The following is a 17,008-nucleotide window of genomic DNA, read 5'->3' as shown; positions in this document are numbered from 1 at the left end:
GGTCATGAGGAAGATCACTTGTGCAGATTTGTATTGCCAATTCCAAAGCTGGACAGGACAAAAGATGCAGATGAACATGGGGCCAAGTCGTACATGGCAAGATGTAGGCTTCTAACAATGACAATGGAAAAGAGAAAAAGGAATTTTTTCTTCCATCTGTCTCTGCATGGGAGAGGTGTTTGGGGCTACCCTACCTGTTTAAAAGATGGGGATAAGAATTTTTGCTGTATTTTACAAAAAATATAATCTCTGCTTGTATTAACTCTCTTAAGCTCTGCTGTGAGAGCTAGCAGCTACTTGAGGAAATTTTCTCATTTCTAGTTTGTATTGTTAGCTGGCCTGGTCTCCGTGGTTCTATTAATAACTGAAGTTTGCCTGCCAGTATTTTGGTTTTGTCGCCATCAAAGCAAAAGCCCAAGAATTACAGAAGGATCTAGAATGGAATGGAACATGGGCAGCATCCAGTCCATTCCCCTGCTTGATTATGAATTTCCATTGTTTCAAGTGATGGCTGTTGGCTCTTGCACCTTCCTTGTGCCTCTCTGAGGAGACCCTGGTTCTGTTTTGTCTATACCCTCCCTCTGGGTGTATTTGCATTTGTTGTTTGCAAATCAGCCTCTTCCCTTCAGCTTCTGCTTCTCCAGTCAACCATCCAAGCTGACTTCTAGCAACCAACCACTTGCTGAGGTGATGCCCACAGCTGCACCCTGTGCTGTATATTCCTGACTTAGACACCTTTCCCAAGGAGAAAGTTTGGTTTAACAGTAGTATGTGCAACAGAAATGGTACCAAAGGCTTTACCTTGCCTGGCTGTTGTCCGCGTTGTCCTTGTCCTGAGCTATGGGAGCAGTTACAGCCCCACAGGAGCAGGCTGCCTGCAGACACCACACCCTGTTTAGCACCATCCTGGCAGGGAGTGCAAGGGGCCTTTTCTGCTACTTGCAGAAAAGTAATTTTTTTTAACCCATTTCCAACGTCATTCAGGTATTGGGCTCTGTTATGAAGGTGTCCAGAGTTACATTTCCATGAATTGTATAGGCCCCCTGCCCAAAGAAATAAATTCCAAGGGCCAGGAGCATGCCAATCATTCTAAACTTTGCCACTGATCTTGTGCTGTAAAAGGTAAAAAAACTTGTTCATGTGTAAATGGCATATGGGAGTATCCCACATCTGAGTGAAACCTAATAGGGTAGCTGCATGCTATAAGCTTTTTTATATGAACAAAGAAAATACATGATTGCTTTGACATCTGGTGTGTGCTACTTTGGCAATACAGCAGATTAAATTATTTCAGGCAAGTTTGGGGTAGGGGGTGTGGAAAGACCACGTACTAGAATTCCTGACATTGGGAAAAGACAGACCTGTTGCTAGTATAATTCTCAACAATGGTAGTAGAGGTGTAACTGGAATACAGGGATTACTGCCCCAGCTGTACAGCAGGTGGCATACAAAGTATGGTAGATGAGAAATAATTCATCAATACAGAAATGTACAGCAAATAAAAATCATCAGGGCAAAGTCGACTACCATTGTAAATCTCCACAAAATCACAGCAGAGAACCTGGGCATGCAGAAGAGAAGCTGGCAGTAAACACAACATAAAAATAAGTTATTTTGTCAATGTTTACTTTAGCAAAGTAGCAGTAACTTGCTGCTGTCAGTATTGATGGAACACCTTCCACATACCTGTATGATGCAATGATAACTGTTAAATTGTTAATGCAGAGGAAGGACAGACATAAGATAAATCATGTTGGACACGACCTTATTGGAACCTGCTTATTTTAAGTGTTTGTATTTACTATTAAGTGACATAGAAATTCTTGGCAGAACCAGGTTTCATTGCTGTTTCTTTGCATGGGAAGATATATAAATGTTTTTGTATTTGTTCATCACACAGTTCCCAGCACTGAACATAGAGTCAACAAAGAGATCCTCCATACATTGTAGCAACACTTTGGTCTTTGGACCTTGATAAGGACATAGTCAGGGTTAAAGGATTTGCTCATGGTTTAAAACTCACTCATTTATCTCTACAACAAATTCCTGCCTCTTGGTGAAGAAATTGATTCTTACTTGTTCTTAAGGGAACCCTGTGGCTGTTGGGATTGACAGTCATCCATTTCCACAACATATTTGTAAAAGGTCATGGATCAGGAATGTTTGCTTATCATCTATCAGCAGAGAGTGGATTCTAGAAACACATAAAAATACAAAGCACCTTCAACAATTGCACAGCGCTGTTATGAGTGTGAGTGGCACCCACACTTTTTCAAAGGAAGTCAGATACCTGTAGCTTTAAAAACTCTGACAAAATGCATGCAGTATGTTGTTTTCTGATTTGGTGCTGTGAGGAGACATTAGTCTGTGCATCCCCAAATTTGTTTCAGGTGGAAGTTTGTCCAGCTAGTCTTACCTGTGCATAGTCTAGCATACACATCCTTTGATTATGTGTAAACTCCTGTAGTGACTATGGATGTCTATATCCTGAGACTTGAGTTACCCACATCTCTACTGAGACACGGAAGAGAAGAGAATTTGCCTGAAGACCAGTCACAGAGGCTGACAAAGTATTTAACTCTGAGGAGGAACACACTGCTTTTAACAGCTGCAGAAAAATAATTATCCATTTTAGGGTATGTGGTCGGCCCAAGACTGACCACAGTCCTGCAAACAAATTTCAGGATTAGATGAGGCTTTCTTCAGACCATTGGAAGAGGTCAGGTTCATATTCCCAGGAAGCAACCTGCTGCAGCACTAAGAGCAGGGCACAAGCAATCCAGGAGGTTTCTGGAGTGCACTGCCAACAAGTTCATAAGATAATCAGAGAGACAGAGAGAGGAGGTGCTCTGCTGGACCTGATACTTACAAAGGACAGGTTAGGGATGAGAACATTCAGGACAGCTTCTGGATCTGAGGAGAGACAAGGGCTCAAAATAAGGTCTCAATCCTTGAATTCAGGAGACAAGTCTTGACTCTTCAGGGATCTTGGAAAAAATCCCATGGGAAATGGCCCTGCAGGGAAAAAGGGTCCAAGAGAGAGCTGATCATTGTATAGGAATCATCTCTGCCAAGCTCAGGAATGATAAATCCTTATGAAATCAAGCAAAGGCAGCAGAAGACCAGCATGAATTAGGAAGGAGATCCTGACTAAACTCAGACGGGTGACCTGGGAGAAATCTAGGGACACCAGCCACGTGTTAAAGGATGAGGTTAAGAAAACCGAAGCTCATGTGGAGTTTAATCTGGTGAGGGACATGAAGGGCAACAAGAAAGGCTTCTACAGGTGTATCAGCAGCAAAATTAAGGCAATGGAAAATGGAAAAACTCTTCTAAAGAATCAAGGCAAATTGATTTGAAAGAAGATGATGAAGAGCAAGGACCTTCACTGGAGGAGGATGAGATCAGAGAACATTTAAACAAACTGGGCATGCACAAATCCATGGAACCTGATGGATGAACCCACCATTGTGAGGGAGTTGGTCAATCTCATTGCAAGGCCCTTCTCTATTTAATCTTTTAAAGGTCATAGAGATTCAGAGTGGTAACTGGGGACAGGAAGAAAAGAAATATGACTCCTATCTTCAAAAGGAGGAAGAAGTCCAGCAAACTGCAGGCTGACCCACTTCAGCTCAATCCCCATAAATGTGATAGAGCAACTCATCTTGGGAACCATCTCCAGACACATGAAGATGATTGGGAGTGGCCAGCATGGAATTGTGACGGGAAAATCACACTTAGCCAACATACAGTTCAATGTTCGGGTGAGACAGCCAGGTGGATGAAGAAAGAGCAGTGGATTATGTTTATCTTTACTTTAGTAATGCTTCTGTCTCCCACCACATCCTCACAGTAAGCTGATAAAGTACAGGCTGGACAAGTGGACCTCAGAGTGGATTGAAGACTGGCTGAACTGCAGGGCTCCAAAGGTTGTGATCAGCAGCACATCCTTCTCTTAGCTGTGATGAGGCTAAACATGGAGTCCTCTGTCCAGGTCTGAGCTCCCCAGCTCATACAACCTATGGAGCTACTGGAGAGGGTTCTGCAAAAGGCCACAAAGATGGTAAAAGGACAGGAGCATCTCACATCTGAGGAAAAGCTGAAAGAGCTGGGATTGTTCAGCAAAGGCCCAGGGGAGGTCTTATTATCGTATAGAAGACTGAAGATGGTGGAGCCATTCTCCTCTCAGTAGAGCCCAGTCACAGGACAAGATGGAATGGGCACAAACTGAAATACAGGAATTTCTGTCTGAACATAAAGAAAGAGGGTTTTGCATGACTGAGCAGTGCCACAGGTTTGTGTGGAGTGATTGTTGCATCCTTGGAGACATCAAAAAACTGTCTGCACACAGCCCAAGGCAATTTTCTCCTTCTGACACTGCTTGAACATGGTATTGGACAAGACAGCAGGTGTCCCATCCAAAGCTCAAATATTCTGTAATTTGGTAATTAACTAAAGTATTCAGAGGAACAGCAGTGCAGATTACCTACTAGTCTACAAGATTATTGTCTTCTAAATATTGCAGAGAATGTATTTTTAATTCCTTGTCTATAATGAAGCCTCTTATCTACCCTTGTTGTTAAATGACTCACACAAACCTGTCATTTACTTCTATTACAGGAAAGCAAATTAAAACTGTTTGCCAGCATCTAAATTCCAAGGAGTTGTGACTTCAATAGAACAAGACCCTACCTCCTGAGATACAGCCAAATTAACTTTCTCACTTAATTTTCTTCATGCTGCTCAATATTTTCCAGACCTCATTGTCCTTTCCAGCCTGGGAGGTTCCAGTCCACTTAACTGTTCCTCATATAGCAGCTATTCCATAATGTGACCATCGTCTGAAACTCTCTGTTCTACTATATTCTTTTTGAGACTAGGAGAAACAGAAAGCAAACATTACTTAGATGTACTTGCACATTGCTGTAATTAGATATTATTTTCCTACTTCTTAACCATAGTTCTAAATAAATGCTAAAGAGGTCATTAGGATCATTCTGTGTAACCCCATGATCTTATTCTTACATATCGAGAGCTTACATTGTTGAACAGTTCTTGTGTATGCAAAACTAGAATGCCTGTTCCTCCTTAATCACTTCAGATTTATTGTGACTTTTCATCTGTAATTTTATTGCTCAATCATCCTGTACAATTCTTCAGTCAGTCTGTTTTTATTCCTCTGAATAACTTACTAGCACCCTGTGAGCTCTTATCCAGACCAGAGAAGTATTTGATATTAATTCTGCTTGACATCAAGTTTGTTATCAACCGCAGGGGACAGGGTACTGAGGGTAGGCTGCTTTTAGTTCCAATTCCCTATAAAAATAGGGCATGTTGGAAACCTCTTTTCCATTAGTTTGAAGTCCATAATGCTCCAGGCTCAAAGGGCAAAAGACCTGCACCTAAGCTTTCCAGGAATGATAAAGGCAAAAGCAGGATTAAACACATGGCAGCTCTGCAGCAGGGTAGTGACAGAAGAAACAGTCAGTGTGGTGTAGGAACTTTATTCCAGAGGTACATGGAAATCTTACTCTTGGGAAGATGAAGCAAGGGCTAAGCAAGTTCTCTTGCCTACACGTGTGTTCTAGTGCTGCATCTGAGCGCGTACATTGTGGCTGACATGATCTATAGACGGCCACTCAAACAGCTTTGTTCTTAAAAGCTGCTTCCCTGACCTGCGGTGAACTCGCTCAGAGCACGACTCTGAGCGGTTAACTGCATGAAGACATGAGTGTTTTCCATCAGTTTACATTTCACAGTGCTCAGACAGACATATCAGAGCTGGTGCAAGAATATGACCGTCCTTTCTTTATGCCACTCACAGTTTTGGGACAGCTGTAACGGTTCAGGTCAACACTGAAAAATCTTGAATTTCTGTGTGTTCTCTCTTCCTTAACACAGCTATATTTCAAAAGCGGTACCAACTACTCTTATGCCATGACCCTAGAAAACTTCCTTTTTTTTTTTTTTTTTTTCATTATAACTGCCTCATACCAAAAGATAAAAGACTAGACTTGACAATTTGGAAATGTGGAACAAGGGAGACTAAGAAGGTCAGGGCCTGATGCATCACTGGTTTTTGATTAGGCAGGTGCACAGTGTGACAGGCAGCTTTTTCTGTGCCGAGCTCAAGTACAGCATCTTGCTCCACTCTGATTGTAGCTCCTCTATGCAAGCCCTCAGAAAGAGTCAGAATATCTACAAGAAGTAGTGCTTCCCCATGGGACTTTTCACTCCCCATTAGTTCTAGCCCTGAGCTGCTGTATGTTACCTTTATTCTCTTTTACTGTTCCATCACTGGGGGAAACCACTTGAATGTTATGTAGCAAATAAGTAGTGTAATAAATAGTGTAGTGGATTAACAGAACATGCTAAGATATTCTGGAACAACGTTTTTGAATCCTTCCGCAAAGATTTTTCACTCTCAGAACCTCTACTGGTTTCTGCTTCCAACCCCACAATTTTTTATATGTGTAGGCATCTCTCTTCTTCTTCCCACTTTTCCAGATCAGTGTGTTTGGTTCTGTAGTAAATGGAGCTTCTCTTAAGAGAATGAACAATCATCAGCTGATGATGTTTTGCTACTGAATATGGAGGACTGACACAACTGATTCCATATCAGTATTTCAGCTGAACCTGATATACCACTGGTACGTCAAATTCAGCTTCTTAGCTGAAAACACTGCTTCACGGTGACCACAATGCATTTGGGAGTCAACACCCCCATGGAAGCAACAAGGGTCAAAACATTAACTGGAATGGATCAAATGGATAAGCACATAAAAACAAAGAAGATTTATAATCTGTTAAGAGAAGTATTCAAAAATTGAAACATTTCCAGAAGACATGAAGGTTACTGAAGGACACCAAATAGGTACCTAAAGAAAACAGGTCCACACAAAAAGGCCTCAGTCCTTCTTTGGTCTGCTTCAGATCCTTAACATGAGCGCTGTCACCTGCCAAGATGCAAGTGATATGCTTATTATCTGGTTGGAGGGTGTACTTGGAATCCTTTAGGGACTGCTGACCTCCTCAGTGATATCTGCCTCTTATTTCCAATGCAGGTCTATAGGAAAAAATCAAAGCTGGGTCCAGACCCTCCTGCAGACTGTGGAGGAAGGCATCTTGATAAAAATGACATTTCAGACCTGGTATCAGAGCTCAGGTATTAAAGACGTTAATGCACTCCTAAGCAGATCTGAATGCTCAGCAGCTGATTCAGGGCAATGATCATGTTCCCCAGCATGCAAGACTATAGGTCAAGAGAGGACAGGACTGTAACGAGCAGTGTGGCAAAACTCAGTATGAAATTGTATAGACAGACATGTCTGTTCAAGTGGTCCTACCACAAAGTACACTTAGATTGGTGAAGATCTCCTGCAGGAAGATGACCAACAACCCTCCTGCCCAAAGCAAGGAGAATAATACCTTACCTCCATCCCATGGGATTTAATGATGGCATTTGGAGCAGTTTCATTCGGAGGGAGAAGGAAGCGGGGTAAGGAACTTGTTGGCTGGCAGTGATGGTGCCACTGGTACCAGCTGTGCTTTCTACCATCAAGTTCTGTAGCCAGAACTGTGGTCCCTGTGGTACGGGGAAGCACCACAGCAATACCTTCTGCATCCCTTTCCTCTTTGATGAAGATGAGGTTGAAAGCTGCCATGGCAGGGGTCAGCTGCATCTTCTTCCCGGAGCAATGACTCTTCAGCAAGTGGCATAGCTCGTCTGTCAGCATGATGGGTCTGAGGAGTGTGCAGACTTGTGTGAGCTCGTGGTCCTCATGGTGCCCAAAAAACAGTGGTCTGGGGCATTTCTGTCCTCCTTCTCCTAAGAAAATGTCCCCAGCCCAGCCAGTGCTCCTGCCAGAGAGCAACAACTCTCTTCCTGATGCAACAAAACCCAGCAGAGTGAGTGGGATTTGAAACATTTCACAAAGTCCGCCTCTGCTTTTCTTTTTTTGTTGTTGTTTACTGATTAATTTCTTTCAAAATATGTAGACATAATGTGGAATAGAATCTGGGTATGATATAGGCAGGAAAAAGTTGATGTACGCCCCAGAGAGACTCAAGGGCAGCGCTTGAACAAGATACCACAAGTACTCTTAGGCATTGTTGCTGATTCTCAACACCTAATAATGCAAGAGCAGGACTGTGAGCAATGGTCTTGAACAAATACAATATCCAAAAATATGTAATTTCTCATAAACATTCTGAGTTTAGCAGCTCATAGAACTAATTTCAGCTCCCAACATAAGTGAAAGTCAGAACAGTTTCTACCATTTGTTCTCAGCGCTTTCTTCTTCACTGGCCCATTATCTCTCCACCATTTCCGACCTTGGTCAATAGTTTCCAACCTACAGCCCCTTCCTGGACTCCTGTTCCAGGTTTAATATTTTTAGATGGCATGGACATTAAATGCCAGCCCTGGGACACAATGCCATTTATGGGGAACTTCCTGCAATTTCTTCCACTGATTTATCTTGTTCTGGGCTTAGTATACTAAGCTACCTGTCTCTTTGGCGCCTAGAGATTGTATCCTCTCATGGTCCTGGCATACTTCTTGCACCGTTTTTCCCCTTGTGACAATCTAAATTGGCTTTGGCTAATAGGTGTGCAGCAGCTTCAGTTTAAAAAGCTTGACAGACAAAAGATTTTTTGCAGCCTTCATGCTGAAGAGTGGCCCAGTACTTCAACCTGGATGCACGTGCTCCATGCAGTTCTTCTTCCCTTCCCCCAGCACTTTCCTACAGTCAAAGCAAGGGGCTGATAGAAGAGGGAGGGAGTCCAGTGAATGTCATGCTGACTCCCACTATCATCCCTGTATCAGCAGCCAGTGATAACAGCAAAGGTTATTGCTGCAGGGGAATTTCTTTGCCCTCATTTGTGATGGATTTATTCTTCAGGCTGCCAAGAGAAATACTATCTTCGCTCTGTTTACCTTAGTCTTTATCTCATATTACCATCAGGGATTGTTGTATGGAAAACAGGCAAGACCCCTGCTGTGCTGGAGGGTTAGGTGTTTTTGTATGGGTATCTGCATTTAGATGGGGGAAGGAGAAGGAAAACAGGAAGCTTAGTCAAAACTTTGCAGGATTTACAACTGTCCCAGTAAATAAGGTATATTAAAAAATCTTCAGTGGTAGTGATAACACATCTGTGCTACAACCCTTCTATTGACATCCCGTATCTGGGTTATCTGAGATGGGACAGGACAAAGCAGCGCTGCCAACAACTAGTACTTAGCAACCATGGTTCATGCAAGTAGTTCATAGCATAGTTCTGCTCTAACCATGTCAAGAGTCTGAAATGTAAGCAAGAGCCAAGTGTTACTGAGAAAATTTTTATGGTGGATTAGGGCTCTGTTGCAATCAGAAAAGACATTCCCTTTCCTCATTTCTAGGTGTGTTCCTGGTCCCTTCTTTACTGACATTCACATGGCCATGGATCAGCAGGAATGGAGAGCTGAGCTGGCTGAAAATTGTTTTCCTTGCATCAAGCTTCTTGATCACTAGTTCCTCCAGTACACAAAAAAAAAATTAGGACTGTCCTTTTCAACCAGTCTGTTCCTCAAGTTCCCTAAATTAGGGATTTTGTGATCACTCTCATAAAGATCTATAGATCATAGGCCTTCACGGAAATTACTTTTCATGCATCTGAAAGTGGAACATATATCAGGAAAATGAAAAAAAATTTCATGCATACCTCTAATCCTAGCCATGGCCTCCTGGAGATACTCTGTCCATAGTCATGGTTCCTTCTTCTTGACCAACCTCAGCTCATGCACACCGCAAACAAATCCTTGAAACTTTCCCAAAAATTTTCTCTTCACAAGCCTGTTCCTCCTCCTAAAGATTTCAACTATGATCCCACATCTTCATAGTTGGCCACATTTTACATAAGAATCATCATTCTCCCCTTGAAATTAGCCTAATCCAATTCAAACCCGGGAGCTTGCGGCAGGCCAGATCTGCACAGCTCATCACTGCACTTTCCTCCCACCCTTGTGGTATCAGTCAGGCTCAGGCTGTGTGTCATGGCATGATTGACACATCTAATGGGCAATTATTCATTTTATCTGTGCAACAAGCAATCTACAGGGAGAGGGGGAAGAGAGGCACAAGCTGTAGATTCTCTGTGCTGGTATAATAACAAATTCACTAGCTTAGAGGTATCCTTAATAAGTTTTGATCATTAGAGATAAGTCTGTATTTCCTAGATGTCCCTTGGTCTTTTCTGCTAAAAATGTCTTCAAGCTGACTACATCAGAGAATGTTTGTGATGCAAAATTATTCTCCACTGACTAAAAGAAATCCACTGAATCTACTTCAGTCAGTTAATTGGGTATTTGCTAGTTCTCACGGACTTAAGCTGCTTTTGGATGCACAATCCAGTTAGAAAAAGTTTTCTCCTTCTCAGCAGTCTAATATTGCTTTCTTGTAATTACTTTTTTCCTTCTTTTGGCACTTATACACACACTGTGCCTATTTGTTTTGTTCTTGGTTTATCCTAAGACAAGGCATTCATTTTTCTACTCCACCAGTAATGCACATCTTCATTTGGAAAGCCTTTTGGGAGATGAAAAGAAGAAATTATTTAATAAAGGCTACGGGGTGCTGTGGGGTAGAGAATCACCAAGGGAATTGAGGGCTGCAATTTAAGAAGGGGGCAGCTGTAAGGGAGGAGGCATCCAAGCTGTGGAGACATGGAAACAATCTCCTAGGCAATAGAGTGTGAGCACAAAATTTTAGCAGCTCAGAAGGTCATCAAGTTAATTGCAACCAAGGTCACAGTGGGTGAGGGAGAGTCCTGTATAGACTTTCTGTGCTTCCTGACTTCCAAGCTTGAAGTTTTCTCTATTTAAAATAATCAAATAATCTTATTTTTATTCTACTAAAGGCTGAATACAGTTTTAGTTTTAAAGCCTGATGGTCTTTACCTGAGAGCTCATCAGGACAGTCAGATACACTTTAAAGTTCTGAATGAACTTGGATCCATTTATAAAACCTAATTTTGCTGTCTTCTCTTTCATCTGATTTTCTGTGTCTTGCTCTTGTTGCTGGGTTTAAGTCTCTCTGCTTGTTATTTTTGCTGTCAGCTTCACCCTGTGACCACATTCTGATGTAGGACAAGACAACCTCAAGTTAAGTAATTTACCTTAGATGGCATCCTCTACATGAACATGGTGCTCTGTGCAGACTGTCACAGCTGGGTTGTTTCTGAAACTGGGACATAACCCTGCCCCTTTAAAGCCCATTTGGTTTTTGCCAAGTCATGGCTTATCATATTGTCATATCATGTCATACTGCACTGCCATCCTGCCCTATCCTGATCTGTTCAAGTTTCCTTCCAAATTCCTCTATTTCAGCATCTGTTTCAATGGCTCCTCCATGTCCTTGTGTTCCTGTATTTATCTGATGCCAGTTGTGAGATTTTTTTTTTTTCCATTCTGCCTCTTTCTTCTTGAGTTATCAAAAGCTGATGATTCTCAAAATCTGCCCTGTTTCTGTCAATTCTGCTCTACTCAGTCTAGTATTAGTCAGTGCATGTCCACTTGAATATCATCATATTATCTTGTTATTTCTCCATGATAAAAGCACTTAAACTTTCTGGTCCTTTTACTTTTTTGCTGTGAACTCAACCCTTCTTTCAAGTGTCCTCTGAGAGTTCTCTGTCGTTGTCTCGCCATATCCAGCCTGGCTTACTATGTGCCCCTGCACACCTTAAATTTCTATCTTTTGCTACTGTTCAAGCCTCGGTCGGTGATCTATTTCTTTCTTTTACTATAAAAGGTGTCTTTTCTTCCAGAATCTCTCCCTCATCCTAGCCTTTTTCACAGCATTCTTTCTCTCCCAAAGCTCTAATTGCCTCCTGTAGCTCTTTGAAGCTTCCATGGATATCTAGTCTAATAAAATGTCCCAGTCAAGAGCTTTGTTCTCATCTAGAAACCGTTGCCTTGTCTGACATCTACTGAAGTCTTTTTCCTGCCTTTTTACTTGTTTTTGCTTCATCTAAAGGTATTGCTTGAAGCAAAATATGCTTGCTGTATCTTTTTCCTGTCCAGATTCTCATCCTCTCATGCCCTTTGGTGCTTTGTCTCTCGTTGCCTCTGTGTTTCTCTCTTAGAGACTGTGTTAAGTAGTCATCCTTTTATCACCTTTCTCCTCTTCCTCCTTTAAAACTCCCTTTTTCACCTCTACAGTTTCTTTTGTCCCATAGACTATCTTTTATTTTTCTTCTTTACAGACTTGTGGACCTCTTGGGCTGGGCTTTCTCAAGCACAGAATATTATTTTTGCTTTGTTCTTATATGACTGCTTCTCTATTCTGCATGCAGGGTTCTAAGTAACAATAACTCTGCCTCAGCAAATCCCACTCCTGTCAGTCTGGGGTGGCAGAGGGCTCTGCATCACCATCTGCTATAATGTCTGTGTATGCAGTGTTGGTGGCAGGTGAGAAATAGACATGGTGTTTTGCTCCAGAGGAGGCTGCAGTCTGCTGGTGGGCTGTAAGGTGAGGACATGAAGTGGTCTAGATCTTTCAGGATGAACCTGCTGCAGAACAAACCAAAAAAAGGCTCTAGCATAAGCAGAAGGCACAGAAGTTAAGAACTTAGTAGGACGTCTGATAATTGTCTGGGCAGGGCACAGGGAACATTAAGATTATTACTGCTGATAAATAGCACCTGGATTATTTCAGGCTGTAAATCTCCTGGGACCAGACCATGGGAGAGGTGTGAGTCTTTAGCCATCCTTACCCCACTCCCCACCAGCCTCTCAGAGCTTTCACTATCAAGGCAGTAGGTTGGGAAGGCTAGGAATTGTATTTCTGCATCCTGAAAAGCATTCAGGAGAAATAAATAAACAGAGAAAAAGGGAGACCTGAGAGCAAACTGAGAAGAGGAGGGAGAAAAAATAAAAGCCTGCCTGGATGAGAGATCCATCTTGGTTGACAGTTCTTCCAACTTCTATTCTTTCCTTTACAGTCACTTAATACCCTAATTTGGACTGTAGCTGTATTTTCATCTATCACAAACATGTTCATTTTGAAACACACTTTGGAGTCCACTAGGGCCTGTAATATGCAAAGGAGTGAGGGGGAAAAAAAAAAAAATGGTGTATGAGCAGGTTGTGCAATTTACCTCTTGCATGCCATGGGGTAGTCTAGAAACTTTTTTGAGCCTTTTCAAGAGGCTTAGGTGCACCTGAGGAGTCAAGCCATGTGTACAGGTCATCTGTGCTTGTGGCTAGTTGCAAGATAGTTATGACATCTTCCTCTTATTTTTACGTCTTCTTCCAGCTCTGCGCTAATCTCCTGAGTCTGCTGGTAACCTCTGAAGCAACAGGAGTGCTCCTTTGATGAGTCCTGGTGGAAGTGCAGAGCAAGGCCTGGGAAACAGAAAGCAAGACAGAGAGGCAATAAAGAAAATAGAGAAAGAAGAGCTGTGGCAGGAGATTACAGGAAGACTGATAGGGGAGACCTGAGAGCAGATTCGGGGCAGCAGCAGTGAAGAAAAGCAGATTTTTTTTCAGGGTGTTCTCTGTATTCTGTTTTTATGTTTATATCTGCAGATCTCAAAACGTGGAAAAGATGACAAGTAAAGCCGGATCTTTACTTTTCATTAAGTCAGCTGTGCCAGCTGGAAAAAGTGGTTGAGCTGCTGGGTCTACAAGTTGTTCTGAGAGTGTGAAATAGAAGCAGCAGATCTCAGAGCAAATACAAATTGAGAGTAGCTGCTTTGAATTTAACTAGGGTAGTGTCAGTGAGGCTGGAGGCTGTGACAGAGATTATTGGTACTGTGTGAAATAGCAAGGATTTCCAGAGAGCTGGCAAAGCACTTTCACCTCCTAGGGGAAAGAAGGAGATGGTTGATTTATAAGCTCACTGAGCATGGTAAGATTAGTGTTGAGGACGCAGGAAATACTGCAACATAAATCCAGTGTCTCTACAGATCACATATATTTTGTCATGCACTGATGAATTTCATCAGATCTCAGTTGTTTCCTTGTTAGACAATATCTGGGTACAGAGACAAGAGGCAGAGATACTGTTTGATGAGAAGTGGGGATTAGTTGAGTACCAGATCATTAGCTATAGGTGAGCTAGGTCTCTCCTAGTGCACAGGTGCCACGACGCACACAGTGATTGCTCAGGATCAGCGGCGTGGTTGCAGCCCTGCCGTGCATTGTCTGAGGTGTATCACACTGCGGGAAGCACAAGTGAGGGCTCAGGGGGTGTGTAGGATGTCTTCCTAATGAGGAGAGTAAAGGTTTCTTGTACAAGTAGAATCTGAAATCAGTTGGTGATTGTTGGCCTTGGGGTCCTTCATGCTTTTATTGATGAGGTGAGTGAGGCTGGGAAGTTTGGAAGCTGAGAGAGGCAGTTCTTGGAAAAAGACTTTCAGGGTAGGATCGTCCTATTTTAGGCTGTTATTATATCATTTTTTCCCATGGAAATTCCACAACAGTATGCAGGACAGACAGCAGAGTTTGATTAGCTGGCAGTAGAGGGTTCATTTTTATACTGCAGCAATTTCTAATGTGCCATTCTTGTGAATCTTGAAAAACAAGAGCTAGAAGAGTGCTCTTTGAGCTAAAGGTTCTCATTAGTTTTCTGCAGTGGGTCTGATGAGTGTTCTCCTCCAGTACATATAATAGTGACTGAAGATCTGGTGCTGTGTTACAGCTTTGATGTTTACTGAGCCACACTGTGTTCAGTTTCTAGGCTTCCTATGCATGATGTACCTTTTATTTTGACAGTTTTTTTATATTTTATATACTATATAGTATGTGCTATGCACCATTTTTAATATATGCCATAATGACAATGGTCTTCCAAAAGCATCTCAATAGGTTGGGAGCAATTAATGCCTTTTTGATGGTAACCTGTGAGGGTAACCAAATGTTTTTCTCTGATTTCCTAGACACAGTCCCTTAGATACTCTTCTTTAAAGTGATTCATTTCAAGTTGTGTCCTACATATGGGGCAGAGTCTTCCTCCAGAAAATAGTGCTTGTTTACAGTAAAGTGAGTGCTGGTGAGAATGAAACAGGAGAGCCTGTAAACTTTGGGGCAGCACTGATACTGCTTTTGTAAATATTCAGTGCTTGCCTGGCCTGATACCAGTTGTAGGTTGTACACACTAACCTTATCCACATGGATATTACTACGAATGGATATCCATATCTTTGCAAGAACATGGAGAAGGTGGTTAGTTCAAGAAATTGAGGCTGTCTTCCTCTTGGAGACTTTCTACCTTATTCTCGAACACCATGCAGACTGAAAAAAGCAAAAGAAGAAATGTTTTACAGGAGTCTGTAAAATGACGCCAGAGTTCTGGGCCCAAAAAAAGGGTGTTTTACCCTTCTTTCCCCCCCATCCTGCCTGTAAACCGATTACTCAGTATGAGTAGCTTGGCATGTGAGGTCTTTTTACTTCTATGCAGTTTCTGGGATCTTGAGCTCTCTGCTCCTCCTTAATTAATAGCCCTCTGAAGAAATATAGTTACAGGCAGCACACTGACAGAACAGGGAGGTGTCTCTAGCCAAGTTGCTGTAACGTGCTTCTCATTCCTCTTGCTGGCTGGTAGCTCACTGGTGTTGGCTGAGCTCGTTGCTTCTCTCCCTGACTGAGAAACAAGTGGCAGAGTGGAGAGGAGAAGATGTTGAATGCTCTGGTCTGTGAAAAAGTGAGCACCAAGAATTAAATTTCTGCATAAAGCTATAATTGAGTACCCACAGAGCAGTTTGGTGACGTGCTTTGGAGCGCAAAGGATTCCCCATAAGAAGACCTGGGAAGGCTGAGATTAGACTGTAATGTTCAGCAGTTTACAGGGATGTCTGACTTCTCCAGCAGGGCTTGCTGATATGAACTGTGGGCTTAGAAGGATAGTTTTGGGACACTGAGTGGACACTATCCCATTCCATCTCACCACAGTTGCTGGCATCCTTATGATTGTTGCTCAGTCTTTAGGACACCTGGTATATGGGGAGAAGATGAGGAAGCCCGCTGACCTTTTTTCTCAGTGCAAACAGGGGGTGTGTGGGATGGGGAGCTGTGAGAGAAGGGATATCCTGGATAATAATTTCTGCTTCTTCCCGTCTGCTTTCTGTCTCTGTGCTTGCAGCTCTGTCTGTCACACCACCTCCTTCCCTGTGCCCCCTCCCTCTCCTTCAGGAGTTCCCCTCTTGCTCATACCTGATATTCAATCCTGGCAGAGTTATCGCCTTTTGCTGAGATCAGACACGGCACTGGGGAATCATGTGGCAGAGGAAGGTTGCTATAAATAGAGTTGAACCCTTTGGGCAGGAAGGGAAGAAAGTGAGAGAGGCACAAGGAGGAGGAGGGGCAGAGAGAAAGAGAGTGCAGGAACAGGACAAGTTGGAGTGGTCTGAGGAGAGAGAGAGAAAGAAAGGATCAGCAGAGAATGCGGAGGCCGTGCTCTCTGCCAGAACACGAGGTGGTTCTAGGTAAGGCCCAGAGCAGCAACTCAGTTACAGAGGAGCGTGAGGAGGAGCGGAGGAATGGAGAGCTCAGAGAGCAAGACGCAGGAGCCCAGCTCGAAGGCAGCTTTGTGGGGGGGCACACCGCAATACGACTATGTCTGCTTTGAGAAATGCACCCGTCTCGGGATACCTGTGGAGGCAGGACACGAGGCCGGGGCGACAGGGGACGACCTGCGCTCCCCAGAGAACTCCCTCAGCTACCCACAGGTAGGGCTGGACGACGGGACGTTTGTGGCAGCACAGGTCTCCCTGGGATCACGCCGGCTCTGGGGCTCTCAGAACGGCGCTGGCAGAGCGCACGTCCCTGCCCATCCCCGGTCCCACCAGCTCTCCCCTTCGCTCGCTGACTCCAGGTCAGGCCTTGACGCTCATGGCTGTACCTACACCAAGGCTCCTACCGGTAACTGGAGTCAGAGGTTATTGTCACCTGCCATGGATGCAGCGAGACTTGGAATGGGCAAGCTGGGATGGGGAAAATTAACCGGAGCAATAATGAGTTTGTAACAGC

The 17,008-nt window shown here is 43.2% G+C and overlaps 1 protein-coding gene across 5 annotated transcripts in view; it reads left to right on the top strand.

Annotated features, from left to right (window-relative positions):
- The window catches only part of CLCN1 (chloride voltage-gated channel 1), a 57,211-nt gene that overhangs the window by 3,358 nt on the left and 36,845 nt on the right, over positions 1–17,008 (top strand). For 3 of the 5 annotated variants that reach the window (XR_005699666.1, XM_040056920.2, XM_040056919.2), the window contains exon 1: positions 16,323–16,707. The exons of 1 other annotated variant lie outside the window; for it this stretch is intronic. Coding sequence is in view for 2 of the 4 variants with exons in the window: in XM_040056920.2 (XP_039912854.1) it covers positions 16,519–16,707 (189 nt within the window). In the remaining 2 variants the exon portion in view is untranslated. Of the gene's footprint in view, positions 1–16,322; positions 16,708–17,008 lie in introns of those variants that run through there. One more of the 5 variants, XM_040056923.2, reaches the window with a different exon arrangement.

Source organism: Hirundo rustica, chromosome 2 (genome assembly GCF_015227805.2).
Source record: "Hirundo rustica isolate bHirRus1 chromosome 2, bHirRus1.pri.v3, whole genome shotgun sequence".
NCBI lineage: Eukaryota > Metazoa > Chordata > Aves > Passeriformes > Hirundinidae > Hirundo > Hirundo rustica.
Note: the sequence above shows the minus strand (reverse complement) of the source record. Positions and strands in the feature narration are given on the sequence as shown.